Below are 20,503 nucleotides of genomic sequence, written 5' to 3'. Positions count from 1 at the left end.
ACATTGAAAAATTGTCTGAAGAATTATGGATGGTAGAACCATATGGAGGGCAGCAGACCAGAATTGGGCCGGTCACCAGGAGAGGACATTGCTAAAAGGTTAACATATGCTCTGCACAGGATACAGCATGGGTATAGTTGTTGTGCCGATACATGGAAGTAAGGAGTGAAGTAAAACTTTCTTTACGTTTACTGATCATTTGCCATCTAGAGTTTAAATCAATTTACAGAAGGTTATGACAAATCTTTGGCCCCAGTTCTTAATTTTAATTTGAAATAACCATATAGCAGCTCTTTGATGAGTTGAGTATATTTAAGACGAGAAACCTTTTGCTGCAGACAGGCAACCTCTCTCTGCTATGATTGACTTTCCATGTCACATGTTTAACTTAAATCATCTAGGCCAATGAACACAAAACATTGGCAAAGGACGGAGATCAACGGGAACGGAAGAAAACAAACTCGGTGAATGAGGATTATTTAACCTTAGACCCCTGCTGGTAACATTCCAACCAATGACAGTCACCAAATTAGAAAGAAAATGAGGTCATAATAATGCTGCAATTATTTACTTTATGAGAGAACACAACGTGTGCCAACAATGGAATTTATGCTACCTCCAATATGTAGTCTGAGACTAACATTATCCTTTCATTATCTTGGTAGTAGCACAAACTTGAAGGCAATTATTTCAGATATCAACTTCAAAAGGGGAAATAAAATCTGTCTCAAGTTCAAAAATGCTTTTACATGAAACCATATCATCATAACATATATGTGGTATACAAATACAAGTATTTCTTAACACACATCCTAAACATTGCTCTAAAAGTCAGAAATTTTAGGTTACATTTGGGGAGGGAGAGGGGGGATGGGGAAACAATGCCAGTTTTGCATTATTGGACAAAGAAAAATTTGTATGGCCATACTTCCACCATAATTACTACTTTCTGTTCTGACTACAGGAAGCAGCTGGGATCTATGTCTTTGACAAAAAATTTACTACTCATCGTGAGTAATCCATATAATTAGGTGATACATCAATCATAAATTTCTGCTCTCATTCTTCAGGGTTCATGCTCTCGTCTTCTGCTGACACTTCCGAAAACAAAGGCCTCACCAATAGGGTATCTATTCACCAAGTCTGAAAATCATCCCATGTTATTACAATGACTTTGCCTGTTATTGTGTTTACAAGCTGTAGTTGATTTGTTTCTATTCTACCAAACTTGAGCAATATTTCATAAATTCATTATGATCTATACATAGAACTGAACAAGTTTATGGAAATTTCCTTCACTTCCATATCTTGTATCAAAAAGTTCTCACATGTCACAAGACACGCGATGATTCTTGTACTTACTAGAAATATCTAAATGTTTGCCAAGTATGACACTTAAACTAACAGATATTTGTTAGTTGTTTCAGCTTTGATAACGATCAAATTGACCATTTTTCAAATGTTTCTACTCCCAATAGAAATCTTGTGTATGAAGAAAGAACACAAGTCTCTCATGCTTGCTTCCTTCCTTCCTTAGTCCTTAACCCCTCACCACAACATAAGATTCATTTTACCATTCATCAATTAATACCGTACCATTACCATCTCTAATTCCTTCATAAGGGTGTCCTGAATGATTAGTATACGTATTTACCCATGGTCATACCTAACGAGGGCTGGTGGTGCACCCTGATGTGGTAGAGCTTGGACCTGTACTGGTGTCTGAGCCTGGGTAACTTGAACAAGCCCTGCTTGAAGAGCACCTGCAGATGTCAGTGAGGTTGCTAAGCGATAAGAAAAGAAATCAGGCATTGTTTAATTTTTTGTATATTTAATTTCTGGAGATCCTGTCACCCTCGTTAGCACCTAAACAAAACACTCCAAAATGGCCTGATGGGTTCTGGTCAAGAATTATGCCAGGGTGTAGAACCTAAAGAAGTAATCCTAATCTAAGTTCCATGCCTCCACAGTAAAAGTTAAAGGTCTGGGGAATTTGATCATAGCAGAATCTCCATCGAGGCAAAATGACAGTGACATATATTCATAAGAATTTTTTTTTTACAAACAGATGGGAGAGACTGCAAAAGTACTTTTAAAATTGTTCTTTCCCCCTGTTGGTGTTGCCAGTTAGCCCTGAAGTTAGGATTGAAACACCAGGACCTCTTATTATTATATCTTTGCATTTTATATTAAATTCTATTTTTGCTGCAGTTAAACAGTTTGTTATGTTTTGTACTTCTCTGTTCCTTACTTTGTGGAAGCAATGTTGTAAAGCTAGCAGTGGGAGATGACTGGGCTGTTGCAACACTGTTGCGACTGATGATGCTGTTGGTAGCCGAGACGTTGTGCCTCAGTCCTGATGATACTGTGGTAGTTGGCAAGTAAGTAGTCATTGGATAAGTGTGGCCTGTTCCTGCAAGGGACAACCCTATTAAAGAGAAACGAGTAATATTAATACACAAATTATTAGATCTATTTTTTGGAAAATGGGGGAAAAAAATTTCTCAAAACAAAACTACAGTAGAATAGCATTTGAAGCATACATGTACCCTATGGGATAGTGTGCATGTTGTTTACAAATACTGCAGATCAAGAACTTGCAAGTTTTAAGTCGCATCGGGTTCAGTTTGGGCATCTCAACATGTAGCATTTTACCGACTGGCTGTCAGCAGTGTGTACTGTAGCTGTTCACAGCTGAAACCGTCCAGTTTAAACAAATGTACAGTAATCAATATTAAACTGGGAAAGTGGTTTTTGCATGTGACCTAACCCATCACTTGTCATTCAACAGAAAACGTCCGTTACATGCCCTGATCGGTCGATCAACGAGCAGGGGGTCAGTTGTAGACCATGGGTCTCAACGAATAATTCCTAGATATGAAATAATAAGTACACACTGGTCTTTGAATTTAGATTACCATCTTAATTACTTTAGTTGAAGATCATGTAGAAGTCAATTTAATACAAACCTGTTGAAGATGTGTTACTCCCACTGGGAACATCTGCCCCAGCTCCAGGTACTGTTACAGTGAACATTGTTGGATTCCTGGGTGACTCCTGACAAACATAAACAGAAAAAGATACAACAGATATGAAGTTTGAACACAAACTTAGTCTCTAGTCATTCACAATAGCTAAAGAGGACTTGTCAAATCTCCCATTAGCTATATACATCATAAAGAAAAGAAAAAAAAAAACTTTTGAGCTAGTAGTATTGTACCCCACCTTTAAACTTATTAGAAATGAATTAAATACATAGAAAAGAGTTAGTCCTATCACCCATGTGGTACAATTACACCCCTCTCCTCTCCTGTCCAGCCCATTCCAGTCATGTATTTCCTTGTACAAACAACTATTTACCAGTTCCTCTCATGATGTTTAAGGATAGTGATGAATGAAGCACATGATTTCTGATCTTTGCAACAACAAAAAACAATTACTTCTGATCACAGTAAAGCTTACTGATGTAGTGTACTTCCCTATCAATACTAAACAGAACACAAACTGTTGAATGAAGTATTCTCAGTATATACTGTATATTTTTTTCTCAGGGGAAACATGCGCACTTTGAACTGAGTGTTACCTTGATTACAGTAACAAGAAAGCATGGAACACATTTCAGAGTGTATTCATTCAGGACCATACAAGAAGGAAAAGTGATAATTTTTTTAACTGGAAAATCATGATTTTACATTAATTTATAAATGAATCTAGCCATTAAATCCTGACTTGATATCCCACAATCCTCAATAACCTTTAAAAGAGAGCATTTTGTTTTGATTTGCTTTGAAATATGTAGCCCTAATGCATCCATCTATATTGTAAGAACATAAATATTACTTAGTTTATCACTATATATAATACAGTACAACAGTCTACTATTGAGAATACAACCACAAATCCAAGAACAGCCAGGAGTTCAATAGCTATGCATTTCTTGCTACCCCCTCCGTTTCGGAAGAATGGAATAACCTAAACTAATGAATAACCATGACGAAGTAAATGCATCTCATTCGAACTGCTTGTGGACATTACCAATGGAAGGTGATTTGACTATTTGGACAACCCCATTCATAATTACTTTGTTGCACCTTGCCCATTGGTAGGTCTATTCTTAGATACTTCAGTTACAATTACCCAGTAGCCTCAATTTAGTCTATGACATCACTATAACCTGCCAAGGGGAAAACGACTATTGCCAGTACGGTGAAGTTACTGCTGCCACGAGTTACGGCTGGAAAATATTTGTCTCTCTCTCTATACAGAGAGTAGAATTCCTGGGAGGACCTTAGAAGATTGGCATGCTTGTTTGCCAGTGTGTTGAAATGTCATTTACCAGTCCGATCAATGAGCTCACAAGTAACAGCACAAATCTGGAACGCATTCTTTGCATTCAGGTTAAGTTCAGTTTATGCAGACCTATAAATTTAGCTAATCATCACATACTAGTATATGGCCGGTTGATGGACACTTTCATCCGCTATCAAACCTCAACTTCCATTAGACGTTACCCTACATCTATCAGGTAGACATGGGATGAATACACTATATTGCAATGATTGTAACAAAAACAGCCCAGCTTTGGATTAAATACGTTAAAGCTTTCAAAATGCTCAGGCTCTAGAAAAATGTAAAATCAGTGAGAAATTGAGAATAATTCCCACCCAAAACTTCCAATGACTGGTAGTCAGTTTACAGATTCACATCTGTATAGATACTTTATTTGCTTAATAACGCAAGGACGTCAAGGCCATACATGTGACTAATTGTGTATGATGCTATAATTCCACCAAACCTTAATTAACATTGACAAATCTCAGCTCTGCTTCAATGCACTGACAAGGTATAAGGCCAACAAGGAAATATACCTATGTGAAGGCCATGACCTCTATAGCTGGCAAACACATGTATTTTCAGTCCCACTATAGTCAATAAACATAGTATGGTAGTAACTTTCATAGAACAGTTTGAGCAAATTATTCAGACTGGTGGGTTCCAAACTAGTGTGGAGGTCAAACCAGTTGTAGGTGTTATGGGGTCATAGCTTGTACAAACATATCAACTTTTGACAATGTGGAAGCAAAGCTAGTTTCTCTGAAACCCGAGAAAAAAATTCCCTGACACAATATTGACAAAACGTTTAACTTTATAGAATTTGGCAAGTGATACACAAGCTAAACCAAATTCTTTCAGTAACTTTAAGCTTCCTTGTACCACAGAGCTTTAAAACAAGTGGGATTGGATAAATTATTTATTTAGTTGAGTATTTAATATACTTTTGATGTGAAGAGAATCCAGGAAGCATAAGAGTACATCAAACATTCCAAAACTTACTGGTTTGGATATTTACGAGTGACAAGCTTACCTGTCTCCTCACAACCTTAGCACCTCTTTCTACCGTGCCTAGAATGAACTGGTAACCTTTTAACACTGTGCATGAGAAGTCTCATGAGAAGGAAGGGGATAGACCAGGGGGGAGTGCACAGTGTTAAAAGGTTACCAGTTCATTCTAGGCACAGTAGAAGGTGCTCAGGTTGTGAGGAGACAGGTAAGCGAGGAACGAAGCAAAAATGCTGGCTATTTAAACTTTGCAGGTAGTCTAGTAATTAATCGTCTAGTTCATCTATAGTTTAATCTATTAACCAATTATATTTGTAAACCAATTAAAATTGCTCCATAATCTACTCTATCTATGAAGTCAGGTACTGTAAATTTGTAACTCATCTGCAATAAGTTTATCCAAACCTGTTTCTTTATCAGAATGAAGCTGGTGAACCGAAAGTGAACCACGGAAAAGTGTTGAGAGAAAACGTAAATCACATCGCTGATCAATATAAAACACAGTACAGTGACAATATACCATGGTTGTGCAAAGATAGGTAAGTGAAAAACGCAAAGTACACAGATTGACTATCTACAATTTATCAGGTAGTCGACTCGACTGCTAGTGACACAGATTTACTTTCTACAGTATATCACATAGTCAACTCGACTGCCAGTGACACAGATTGACTATCTACAGTATATCAGGTAGTCGACTCGACTCTAGTGACACAGATTTACTATCTATGTCTATATTGGTAGTCGACTCAATTGCCAGAGACACAGATTGACTATCTACAGAATATCAGGTAGTGGACTCGACTGCCAGTGACACAGATTGACTATCTACAGTATATCAGGTAGTCGACTCGACTGCTAGTGACACAGATTGACTATCTACAGTATATCAGGTAGTCAACTCCACTGCTAGTGACACAGATTTTACTATCTACAGTATATCAGATAGTCAACTTGACTGCCAGTGACACAGATTGACTATCTACAGTATATCAGGTAGTCGACTCGACTGTCAGTGACACAGATTTACTATCTATGTGTATATTGGTAGTCGACTCAATTGCCAGAGACATAGATTGACTATCTACAGTATTTCAGGTAGTCGACTCGAGTGCTTGTGACACAGATTGACTATCTACAGTAAATCAGATAGTCGACTCAATTGCCAGAGACACAGATTGACTATCTACAGTATTTCAGGTAGTCGACTTGACTGCCAGTGACACAGACTGACTATCTACAGAATATCAGGTAGTCAACTCGACTGCCAGTGACACAGATTGACTATCTACAGTATATCAGGTAGTAGACTCTACTGCCAGTGACACAAATTGACTATCTACAGTAAATCAGATAGTCGACTCAATTGCCAGAGAGACAGATTGACTATCTACAGTATATCAGATAGTCGACTCGACTGCCAGTGACACAGATTGACTATCTACAGTATATCAGGTATTTGACTCAACTGCCAGTGACACAGATTGACTATCTACAGTATATCAGGTAGTCGACTCGACTCTAGTGACACAGATTTACTATCTATGTCTATATTGGTAGTGGACTCAATTGCCAGAGACACAGATTGACTATCTACAGAATATCAGGTAGTGGACTCGACTGCCAGTGACACAGATTGACTATCTATCTACAGTATATCAGGTAGTCGACTTGACTGCTAGTGACACAGATTGACTATCTACAGTATATCAGGTAGTCAACTCGACTGCCAGTGACACAGATTTTACTATCTACAGTATATCAGGTAGTCAACTCCACTGCTAGTGACACAGATTTTACTATCTACAGTATAGGGCAGGTCCAAGCTATTGTATCCCTAGAAGCCAAATTTCAAACTTTACTGAAGCTCCCTAAATGTGGTGTCATGTTAAAGCTGAATTATTGAAGTTTCAGATTTTCATAATTTTTTTAAATTGTTTTGCCTATTCGAACAATTACAGCCGGCTAATTTGCATAAATTCAAATTGCAGCGTGACGTACGGGACATTTTGTATTCTATTTCCCTGCCAGCAATATGAACTTATTGAATATAAGTTATATGGGACATGATACACCCTTCCTTCCAATAATTTTAACATATGATGTTTGGGGGTTCATCAATTAAATATGCTAATTAGCTAGTGTCCAAATACTGATGTCCCGTACGTCACAATTTTCAGCACTTTTTTTCAAGTTTTGATATGGACGAACAATTTTTTTTTGGTGATATTCTGTAAAGTTCTAATTAAGAACATTGTTCAACAAAATCCATCCCAAAAAATTTGAAAAAATATTCACAGCAAATCTAATTATCAAAATTAAAAATGTGACGTACGGGACAAAATGTGACGTACGGGACATAGTGTGGGGGAAACCCTGTATTTATACATAATAAACATGCATGGGCTCCAATGGGGACCTCTACTGGAAACCTTTCAATGCTTGCAAATCTATTTTGTTGAAAGATGGTAGTTGCAACTTATAATCCCTGCATGCCTGAAGAGCACAACATGGCTTCAAATAAACCATTGACTGATGACCACCAACATCCCAGGTGTTGTTCAATATACTATCGGGAAGTCAATTGTGTGTGTGTGTGGGATACAGAATCATCTACAATGCTATTCAACATTGACATTGAATGAGGACAACTTCAAGAATGTTGAGTTTGCATTTCAACATTTCGTAGGCCTATTGTGAAGTGTGACTATCATGACTGTGCAACAATGTTCTTGTGTCCAGACTTAGATAGTAGACATTGAGATCTTTAGTTACGGGCCAAAGCCAAAATTACCGTAATTGTGGTGGGACGGAATTTGATAGACCTTTTGAATAATACCACTTTATATGTAGCATATATGAAGGAATCAGGATATCCACACAAACAGGTCAGTCACAGACTGCAACCAGACACAAAAAAAACAGACACAAATTTGAAGATGTTGCCATGGTAACACAAATATATTGACGTGGTGGGACGGAATGATAAATCTCATGAAATCATGTACATGTAACCTTTATGTAATTATTATCAAAAGTAGTACAATATCATAGTAATTATTAACACTGAAATGAAGGTGAACTATTCTTCTACCATTAGGGAAACAATGGCAGAAATTATACTTCACGCATAAGAATTGTGTTAATTTTACCAAAAGTGTGTCAGTGTGGTGGGACGGAATGTGGTGGGACGGAATTTTTTTCCAATGTAAAGGCTGTTGATTAGGTACGAAAACAATCAACAATTATGTTTTCTCTCACAAGAAGTTCATAAGCAACAATGAAATTTATGCTGTCCAGAGTGAAATATTGAATATGCTCCATAAGATCTTGGACTTATTCAGTTGGAAAGTTATTTTGAACATTTGTAATGGATGCTTTGTACGCTGCTCGATTATTTGCTTTCTGGTTGGCCCTTTGCCTTTTCTTCCCACGTCCACTCCCAGTCTGGAAATACCTCAGCAGTCAGCACCCCATTCTCTCCTTCTTTTTCTTCCTATAATGTATGTATCTGTTAGCAGACACATTTTGAGGCTCAGGATTTTCCATATTGATCTGTTTTGCAAAGAGAGATAAAAGGACATTCTTACCAGCGGGATGCATGAAAAGGGGACTGGGTGTGGGGGGTATAGCCACACACATTTCTGGCTTAATTATTAAGAAGTTGGGGGACCAGGAAGCAATAGTGGTCTTCCCCCATATGCCAACATGTGAATAGAAAGAAAGAATAAGTTGGTGATTACCATCCTGTGAATTGTGTAAATTACAAATGCAATGTCATGAGAGTCGGCCTCATAATGTGCAGTTATGAACAGGCTGAATAATTGCTAGGCATATACAGTATACACTTCCTGCACAATATATTTCAACTAGCCTACTGTACATGGTGTTTTGGTTCACTTTTCTTGCATCGTAGGCTACAAGTTTCAAAATCCAACTTAGTATGGTAGATAGCAACAGCTTAGGCAGCATGCCATATTCTGTTAGGCAACAGCTTAGGCTAAAACATTAATTTGCTAGGCTAGACAACTCCAGCAAACTATGTAATATTTAATCTAACAGGTTTGCTTCCTAGCATTAGTACTGTAGGGAACACATTTCTACCTCTCATTATATTATAAGTTTTGTTTTAAACCTTTCCAATATAACATAGTCTGTTAGGCAACAGCTTAGGCTAAATCATAATTATCACTATCAAATTGTCTGAATTGCCTATAACCATGAACTGGAGGTAAATTAATATATTACTATTGAGAAGCAATGAATTCTTACCTTTATTCTTGCAATCTAGCTCTTCTATCTTGTATGCTTCAGTATGTGAGTACCATAATTACAACTTGACTTTAGAGTCAATTTCTTGTGCACGTGGATCATTGATGATATCAATTCAAAAGCACATGTTCTACAATGGATAGTTTAGGAAAGCCAAAAGGGCCAAGAAAGAAACCTAGGGTGAACAACTAGGACTATTTCAATAGTGATGGGATTTATTTATGCATGATAAAAAACCCATTCTCAATTTACCCAAAAATGTGTTGTTTTGACACATGAGGTTCAAAACTGATGTGATGTGTACAGTATACATGTATGGAATATCCAGATACATAAAATTTTGAAGTATCATCAATTAATCACATTGTTATAAGGTTGGGTGTTCAAGGAGTCTGAATAAGTTTGTAATCTTAAGTGACAGAGGTGAATTTTGGACCAGACATGCTGTTTGAAGATGCCTTCCATTAACAATTCCGTCCCACCACACCTTGTTTCCGTCCCACCACGAAAAATGTTGGACTATCCCCCTGTCTATCCAGGATAAAATATTTATTTTTTCTCCACTCAGAGGTGTCAGTTACATACATAGTTGATAGTTTGGAGTGTTTAAAAAAAATTATCATTTTTTTCCGCCTTGGAAATTAAAAAAATATGTTCAAAAATGTGGTGGGACGGAATTGAACACTTTCGTTTCATTTTTTTCTTCATTCAAGAACTACTATTGATACATTTTATAGTGCATAAAGTATCCTCATTAAAGGCCATTTATACTGTCAAAAACAGAAAACTTCAACTTTGTTCCTATATGTAATTACCTCATTTTTCTGAAATTCCGTCCCACCACATCAGGAGTGTGCTACCTGCATTTTGGAATGACCGCATTCCATTGTTATGCGAGTTATCGTAATTTTTTTTATGATTACAGAACTTTGGTTAGTTGTTCTCATAACCATGGGTGAAATAAGCCTAAGTGGCAATGTTCAAATTCCAGGTAAAGTGATGACCATTAATGGCTTTGGCCCTTACAAGTGTAGAGTTTTGCTCGCCCAATTTTTGCAGAGGACAAACACTCATGAGTTTGTTCAATAATCAGTATCAGGTCTATAGAGTTTTCTTTGTTGTACTAGTTTCATAGATGGACATTACATTGACGTTACTGTGGACATTTTGATATGTTTTGAATGGGATGGATCATATTTCAACATGAGGGTTTAATAGTGGGGAATATGATACAGTGTTGTACAGTATATACCGGAAACAGTTTTGCACCAAAACTTTGCATCTTGAATCATTTGTGGTCTAACAAAGCTAGAATTGATGTTATAACTATTTGGTCTGGTAACCAGTATCAGGTCTATAGAGTTTTCTTTGTTGTACTAGTTTCATAGATGGACATTATGTGGACGTTACTGTGGACATTTTGATATGTTTTGAATGGGATGGATCATATTTCAACTTGAGGGTCAATAGTGGGGAGTATGATACAGTGTTGTACAGTATATACTGAGACAGTTTTGCACCAAAACTTTGCATCTTGAATCATTTGTGGTCTAACAAAGCTAGAATTGATGTTATGAGTATTTGGTCTGGTAACCAGTATCAGGTCTATAGAGTTTTCTTTGTTGTACTAGTTTCATAGATGGACATTATGTGGACGTTACTGTGGACATTTTGATATGTTTTGAATGGGATGGATCATATTTCAACTTGAGGGTCAATAGTGGGGAGTATGATACAGTGTTGTACAGTATATACCAAAACAGTTTTGCACCAAAACTTTGCATCTTGAATCATTTGTGGTCTAACAAAGCTAGAATTGATGTTATGAGTATTTGGTCTGGTAACCAGTATCAGGTCTATAGAGTTTTCTTTGTTGTACTAGTTTCACAGATGGACATTATGTGGACGTTACTGTGGACATTTTGGTAGAATATGATGGATCATATTTCAACTTGAGGGTCAATAGTGGGGAGTATGATACAGTGCTGTACAGTATATATACCAAAACAGTTTTGCATCAAAACTTTTCATCTTGAATCATTTGTGGTCTAACAAAGCTAGAATTGATGTTATGAGCATTTGGTCTGGTAACCATTATTAGGTCTATAGAGTTTTCTTTGTTGTACTAGTTTCATAGATGGACATTATGTTGATGTTACTGTGGACATTTTGGTATGTTTTGAATGGGATGGATCATATTTCAACTTCAGGGTCAATAGTGGGGAGTATGATACAGTGTTGTACAGTATATACTGAGACAGTTTTGCACCAAAACTTGCATCTTGGATCATTTGTGGTCTAACAAAGCTAGAATTGATGTTATGAGTATTTGATGAATGTGTAGAGTAGATTTATACTTTACGCATTCCATGTTTTATGTAGTGGAATGATCTCACAAGTACAGTCACTGCTCTTTTCGATCCCAGAAAGAAGGAAATATGGCATGAAATTACCAATGACATTGTTCTGACATATCCAAATTAATGTTTTTATGTAGAAATCAGCTTGTTATGGTATATTCAAGAATAAAAATATGAGTTTTCATAGTCAATTTTTATTTGGACAAATTGTCCCGTACGTCACATGTCCCGTACGTCACAGGACAATTTTCATTTGTGTAATCACTGAACTGGAATGGCTTCATATTTTTTTCTAATATGTTACAGCTTAGCTCTTGGAAGGTTAGGCTATTCACTAGTTATAACAGCTTGATCACTGCCCTCCTAATTTCAGAGCGATTTCAGCTTTGCTCTTTAGCAAAAAAAACACAAAATTCTCTGGTCCCGTACGTCACACTGTACATTAATTAAGATGGGACCTAATTAAAGCAAGTGTAGGAAATCTTCATAAGTTTGTAATAAAGTAGCAGCAATAACAAATATGAAAACCTGAAAAAGTTTCTGGAAAATAGATTTTTTATAACTTTTAGACACATTTAAGTCTCTGAAATGTCCCGTACGTCACAGTGCAAATAGCTTGGACCTGCCCTATATCAGATAGTCAACTTGACTGCCAGTGACACAGATTGACTATCTACAGTATATCAGGTAGTCGACTCGACTGCTAGTGACACAGATTGACTATCTACAGTATATCAGGTAGTCGACTCGACTGCTAGTGACACAGATTGACTATCTACAGTATATCAGGTAGTCAACTCCACTGCTAGTGACACAGATTTTACTATCTACAGTATATCAGATAGTCAACTTGACTGCCAGTGACACAGATTGACTATCTACAGTATATCAGGTAGTCGACTCGACTGCTAGTGACACAGATTGACTATCTACAGTATATCAGGTAGTCAACTCCACTGCTAGTGACACAGATTTTACTATCTACAGTATATCAGATAGTCAACTTGACTGCCAGTGACACAGATTGACTATCAACAGTATATCAGGTAGTCGACTCGACTGTCAGTGACACAGATTTACTATCTATGTGTATATTGGTAGTCGACTCAATTGCCAGAGACATAGATTGACTATCTACAGTATTTCAGGTAGTCAACTCCACTGCTAGTGACACAGATTTTACTATCTACAGTATATCAGATAGTCAACTTGACTGCCAGTGACACAGATTGACTATCTACAGTATATCAGGTAGTCGACTCGACTGTCAGTGACACAGATTTACTATCTATGTGTATATTGGTAGTCGACTCAATTGCCAGAGACATAGATTGACTATCTACAGTATTTCAGGTAGTCGACTCAAGTGCTTGTGACACAGATTGACTATCTACAGTAAATCAGATAGTCGACTCAATTGCCAGAGACACAGATTGACTATCTACAGTATTTCAGGTAGTCGACTTGACTGCCAGTGACACAGACTGACTATCTACAGAATATCAGGTAGTCGACTCGACTGCCAGTGACACAGATTGACTATCTACAGTATATCAGGTAGTAGACTCTACTGCCAGTGACACAAATTGACTATCTACAGTAAATCAGATAGTCGACTCAATTGCCAGAGAGACAGATTGACTATCTACAGTATATCAGATAGTCGACTCGACTGCCAGTGACACAGATTGACTATCTACAGTATATCAGGTATTTGACTCAACTGCTAGTGACACAGATTGACTATCTACAGTATTTCAGGTAGTCGACTCGACTGCTAGAGACACAGATTGACTATCTACAGTATATCAGGTAGTGGACTCGACTGCTAGTGCCACAGATTGACTATCTACAGTATATCAGGTAGTCGACTCGACTGCCAGTGACAGATTGACTATCTACAGTATATCAGGTACAGTAGTCAACTTGACTGCTAGTGCCACAGATTGACTATCTACAGTATCAGGTAGAGCAACCAAGACATGCAGTGAACCAATGGTTTATAGGCAACAAATCAAGCGTTAAAAACACAACCCTTTTTAACTCTAGGGAGAAACACTACCAGGTAAGTTCCAATCGAACTGATGAAATTCTCAATCCCCCCATTTGCAGTTCCACAAACAAGGACCCCTCCCCAATAACAATTCATCAGCACTACCTACCCTATCCCAACCCTCCTCCCCAACTCATTCTGATACACAGAAGAAATGGTATAACTAACTTAAAATGAAATAAAGAGTCCTTTGAATGAGCAACTTCCTAAGAATCCTTTGTCAAAGTGCTCCCTTTGAAATTACTGCATGAGCTGCAAAAAAAAAAGGTAGCAAGAGCAAGTACTGTAGCAACCATCGTCACACAAAACACATGAATTACACAAAAAAAATTGTCTGTGACATCAAGGGTCAAATTTGACAGATTTGCTACAAATTCATAAAAAGAAAAATCTAAAAAAAAAGTTTCTAGAAAAATAGTTGGTTGGCTTAATAAACTAAGTTGATGACCTCTACCTTTGTAATACATTTCTTGCAATAACTCTCCTGTGGTCCTACAGTATTTCAAAAGTTGTGACCCACTTTATCATGTCACTGGAAACATAAATGAGGATTTTCACAACATGAGCATTAAATGAGCACTTTCTCTATGCGACAACCTACTGTACCTATCATGCTCCAAAGGCCAAAACAGAAATTGGGTAGAAAAATATCATAAAAAAAACTATCCTCTGGCAGCCCCCCATTAATCATATCATGACAACAAAATTCCTTTAGGCTCAACCAGTGCTTTTTCAAAACAATTCTTCATCCCACACTCTGACACTTAGGACTAATTTTCAAATACACTTGGCAAGACGCATGCCAGCGAGCCCATCAAAATGAGATAATGACTTGCCAGGCTATGCAGTGTAAGATTAATGTCACTATGTGCATATAATAGCACCCATTATCTACACAACGATAAGGCCTAACGATCTAACAAAACTCCATTACGTCATACCTGCTCTCGTTATTGTCACAATGGAAGGAGGCGGTCCTCCTCCCCGGTTGCATACTTTATGCTAATGACAGTCCTTTGCCGTCCCTACCCTCTCCTTATGAGGTCATTTTAGCCCCGGCATCTAATGAGTTGGGCCCAATTAGGAATGCCCATGAGCATACAAGGTATGTCTCATTAATACACTCGATAACTTTGGGAGTACAATTGCTCCGTCTCAGCTATCCCAGGAATCTTTGGCATGGAGACTTGAGAAGCCAAGCCAGGTTCCTCTCACTATGACATCAACCTGACGTCGTTTGTCGTTGAATGAAAGAGGTCGTTATCCACCGGGAGGCTGGGTCTCTGTGTGGTGTCATCAGGTCAGAGTTATTTTCGGACCATGACGATACGGGACTGCCAAGCACGTAATGTCAAATAATAGGTATAGGAATCCCTGGATTCCCTCGATACAACCATTGCAATCTACGTAGCGTACAGCAAGCGAGTTAGGGTATGTGTGTGTGTTCATGTGCATGTGTGGCAATTATGTATGAATGAAAATGTGTATTGTAGCAATAAAGTGTTTTAATGTAAGTATGATGATTTAGACCTCCAGTGGTGGAGGTGCTCTACGTGAATACCTCAGACAACATTGGTTCACCCTTTATTTATATAGATCTCTATCACTGATAGCATCATAAGTGATGATACATCGCACTCATTCACAATTAAAGTTAGGTCACTTGGACTTTGCGTTATATAGATTGGTCCACTGAAGTATTGCAAACATTTTGCAATTGATACTAGGAGTGGAAAGGCAAGATGTTCTTTTTCTGCAGAACTCGAATCGTTCATGAATGATGATGATATTTATTTATACAGTACATGACACATCTGTGATGTGCATTGGTTGCCCTATCACGATTACATCACTATACAAGTGCAACCTGAATCGGGACTGTGCTTTTTAAGTAACTCGATTCAAATTCAACTATAGTTAGTCTGTCTTCATCCACTGGACAACCAGTTAATTAAAGTGTAAAACCCTGAACGTCATGGGGCATCATCAATTAAGAAGTTCTATCCATTTATAAACTGCAACACTGCATCAAACCCTAGAGCTAAAAAGATTGCCTTCAATTCGGTACTTTGAAAGCTGAAAGGTTTGCTATTAAACTTTTTTAATAGTTTACATTAAACTTGAATTACAAACAAGCCTGGTTTTTCAAAGGAGTAGTTCCCACTTTTCTACCTGGGCTACATGCAATAGCAAAGGCTGACTTCTAGGCAATGGCGTGTCTCTTTGCAACAGAATATATATATGAATATGAATATATATCACACCTTTCATTGTCCTCTTCAAGGTTATTTATTCTTGTTGTTCAGTTTGTTTCTATACTTTATTTCATTGGTGGTTGATTGGCACAACATCTGTTTTTGAGGGGGGATTTTTTTGGGGGAATATTGCCTCTGCTTCCTGTTTAGAAACTTTCTGTTTAGAAATCTTTCTCCATTCCAAAGCTTGCATTTTGTTTGTACCAACTAAACTGTAATCTTTCTGATTCTACTTTTCAGTTCATGAAAGTACAAATGAAGTTTTAATCAAGATCATGTTTTTAATCAAGATCCTGTCAGATTCAATGCAACTTACAGGCTCTGTCTTCCAGTTAACTACTCTGCCTGAAGCCAATGTCTCATAGTCTGATGAAATTCACTGTGCATACATTACATACTGTATGATTTGGAGGTCATGGGAAGAACTGCAGGATTTAAATACTTATATAATAGTCTTTCAGACTGTGAATATTTACATTAATTTTCTACCAGCAGTCATGATGTCTGCATTTACTGAGAAGCTGATTGCAAAGGTGAACATTTTATTTGCGTGTGTGTTACTGTGCTAAAAGGTTACCATGGTGTCCCGAACATGGTAGTTATTGTGGAGAGACAAATTTGTATTAAAGCGAGGAGTGAACTCAATACATTTCTGTCTTTCTTTCTTTTTTGTCCATATCTTGAATTATTCACACATTTTCTTATTTCCTATGGATTCATGAGTACCTTTGCTAGTACTCAGGACTGGAGAGGACACTTATTGCTTTTTTTTCCCCTTCCATGATAAAATCATCACTCCTTTGATATAGCTGGTCTGATGACGGTTTGCGATCTACCTAGAGCAATTAAATGGCAGCCAAAGATTTAGAAGAAAAATAAGCACTTGTATTTTTTGCTCCAGATAGACATTAAAGACTATAAATGCATGATAATTGGGGTAGCAATTGTTAGTCAAAGAATCGGCATGTTCCCACTTACAGAAGATCCATATTACTACTTACAGTATTATCAGCATATTATTGGGCTATTTGACGATGCTCCCATAAGCCTGTGCATTATTTAACTGTTGTGTGCTGTAATACAAGAGAATGCCACTGTACTGTAATTACATTTTTCTTTAATAGCAAGTGGCTAAAATTCTAGGCCTCCTGAGTTTCTCATCAGTAAATGTCAAACAAAAAACAACAAAATAAAGGCTACAGTTTACATGTAATTTTGTCCATACAGTACATGTATAAAGGTACATGTAGTTTCATGGTCACCTAGTGGACACCACTTTTACTGTAACCATGGAGGTAAAAACAGTTTTACCTCCATGCTGTTACTGACATAGAAATACTACTCTCCTTTACCTAGGACTATCTTGTAAAAAAAAAAATTGTCACATGTTCAGTGATTTTTAACTTAAAATCTGTGAAACAAAGAAACATTACTCCACAAAACCACAAGACCATTTAGTACCTACACCCCCTCCTGATTTTGCCCACAACGAGGAAGACAATGGCAGTTCACAACTATCAATAAATCTAAACCAGCCACACGACCTCTGTTCCAAATATGGTCATAAGCCAGCCTCTGACAGGCTTTACAGTCCTAACTGTGCATCAGTGACTCGATGCCTGCCACACTCCTCCTGACACAAATTTGGAATGCCATTGGACATAAAAGGAATTTGTGGTTTTAAGGGAGGCATGCCTAAGGTCAAATTTCTGTACTGGCAGGGACTTTACTACTGAGAGGTCAGCAACAACACAACACACTGGAAATGACAGAAGTTGTGAATGAAACGGAGCATGATGATAAGGGATAAGAAACAACTTGAACAACACCACCCAGAGGGTATCAGGGTTCAACTGTATTACCCAGACATTCATGTACAGTAGGATTAGTTGCTCCATGGTTCAACCACAGTCACATGGGAGTGGTACAGTAATAAACATCCTATATATAGAAAATCCATGTATACTCCAAAAGTAAATATTATTTGAAAAATGTGGAGAAGTAAAATATGACTCATAATTGACAAATGAGGAGAACTATTTTAGAAAATCAATTTGAATATTTGGTCCCCCTGGGATGTTCCTCAGCAATACGTGGCAGTGGAATCAAAGCACAAAATGTAACACAATGAGAGTATGACGCTAGATATGTTAGTGTGAGTGGCACTGATGGAACTAGAACCAAATAAACTATGACTTTACAGGAAGCGGATATAAAGAGCAAAGAATAGGAAGAACGGATTACATATGTTTGTGGAAGTGGTAGTTGTTTAGGGGTCCCAAGTCTTTGTTGATGCCGGTGATGTGATTCTAACAATGTCATAAATTTACATATTCCACTGTGTTTTTTGTAAAGAGGGCAATTAAGTAGGTAAAACAGGCTCTCAGTTCCGCTTACATTTTAAGAATCACAAAAACTCAATTCGTGATAATTTTGCAGGATTCTCTGTTTCAATCTTCATACACATTCTCTCAAAGACCTAAAATGATTTAATTGCTTCTAACTTCAAATCTGTGACTGAATGTAAACGGAAAGAAATTGATTGGCTCTTTTACATGAAGTCACCATTGGAATTACAAGGACCGATGAAAGGTTTGGTTATTACCATGTTTTTCGAGGATACTGACCTAATTATGCCTCACTTCAGAACACTTTATTCAGAAACAAGTATTTTGTCCGAGACACGGTGCCAGTAATACTACAATCTCTAGAACTTTCGTTCAGTTTTCTTGACCATCTTGAATCGGTCACCTACCTTTTCGTCTTCTTCTGACACAGAGTAGGACAGCTCGGTCTCCTCAAACCCGGTGGCACACATCCTCTGGTCTGGACTTCTCCGAGACTGGTTCTCACCGGGTAAATCTGGAGAGTTCAGGCAGGTCTGAATGAGAGCTTTTCCACTCTCACTTGTGATCATAGGCTGCAGTTTCCGAGTAGCAAACGTGTAAACATGACCAGTTTCGCTGGCGACTAACAGCATGACCTGAGTGCCAGTCAGTGTTGATAATTCATACGCCTGTAGCAAGGATGCATAAAGACAAAAACCCTCGGGATGTCAATTAATCAAATGATAATGTTACACTAATTACCCAAATACCACATCCTTTTCTTCCTCCAGTAAATTGTGTTACAAGAATAGGCCTGAGGTTTGACATATTTATATTGCAAGAACATTTCACAAAAGCATATTGTACAGGTACCCCCTTCATTTCAGGTTTAGAGAAAATTACCATGGAAACTAACCTCAATCTCAGAAACTTTCAAATGGGAACAAAAATTGTTGTGATGACACAGATTCACCCTGCGTCCATATACCCAACCTACGGTTACACTGCAATATAGCTAGAACGGCGGGTGGGGGGCGGATGTTTCCCCCTTCTTTTGAAACAGGACTCTGCAAATAGAGGCCTGAGAAATCATTTGGGCTGTCTGGACAATTGCTTCAAAACAGTGATCAACTATATTCTATTTATAAACTTTTAAGGGTAGACAATCTATTTGCTAAGTTTAAAGACACTAACCACGCATTGCCTGTGATGATGCATCGATAATTCTCAAGTTTTAAAGGCACAACTGTATACATTGAATTCTGATATGTCCAACAACACTAATAAGTAAGTCTATGGGTAGGAGCATCCATGCCCATGTGCACTATGTTTACTGACAAATAGGATTCTGAGCAATATTGTCCCTAAATAATGTGAATACTTGGCTGAAACGTTTGATTGTGCAGTCTTCTTTACAAACTGTACGACTGGGAAATGTTGTGTGTCGGTGCATGTCAATGGCTCAATATAAAAAGGCATACCGTACACACGTTACAAAGTTTACAAATTTTTGAGCTTCTTGAAACTGATTGAATCTTTTGTGGTACTACTGTAATGTTAGATTTACTGTAATATGTATTGTCTCCTGTTCATTTACATGTTGGTTTTGAGTGCTAAATAAATACTTTAATTATTTGTAAAGTACACAAGTTACTTTGGTATTATAGAATTTGTTTTCAGGCATGAAAAGCAGATTGTCTTTATGTGTCATTTGATCAAGAAGATGATGGGAATGAACAGTAAACCATTTTCCTATGTAAATGTCATCAATATTGGATAACTGGCAATTAATCTTCACATATAGCATTTTCTACACAAGCTCATCTTATCACAGAAAACAATTGCCTCCCAACCAACTTGCTATGTAGTAAGTGTTGTGTGAAAGAGGGGGAAATC

General features: G+C 37.5%; 1 protein-coding gene across 4 annotated transcripts in view; it reads right to left on the bottom strand.

The window, feature by feature from the left end:
- The window catches only part of LOC139972033 (serum response factor-like), a 34,247-nt gene that overhangs the window by 8,454 nt on the left and 5,290 nt on the right, over window positions 1-20,503 (bottom strand). For 3 of the 4 annotated variants that reach the window (XR_011794575.1, XM_071978905.1, XM_071978907.1), the window contains exons 2-5: window positions 19,036-19,296; window positions 2,970-3,057; window positions 2,252-2,428; window positions 1,655-1,784 (exon numbers count right to left, since the gene is read on the bottom strand). Coding sequence is in view for 3 of the 4 variants with exons in the window: in XM_071978905.1 (XP_071835006.1) it covers window positions 1,655-1,784; window positions 2,252-2,428; window positions 2,970-3,057; window positions 19,036-19,296 (656 nt within the window). In the remaining variant the exon portion in view is untranslated. The remainder of the gene's footprint in view (window positions 1-1,654; window positions 1,785-2,251; window positions 2,429-2,969; window positions 3,058-19,035; window positions 19,297-20,503) is intronic. The other variant, XM_071978908.1, reaches the window with a different exon arrangement.

This window comes from Apostichopus japonicus, chromosome 8 (genome assembly GCF_037975245.1).
Source record: "Apostichopus japonicus isolate 1M-3 chromosome 8, ASM3797524v1, whole genome shotgun sequence".
NCBI lineage: Eukaryota > Metazoa > Echinodermata > Holothuroidea > Aspidochirotida > Stichopodidae > Apostichopus > Apostichopus japonicus.
The sequence above is the reverse complement of the archived record's forward strand: the minus strand, read 5'-3'. Positions and strand labels throughout refer to the sequence as shown.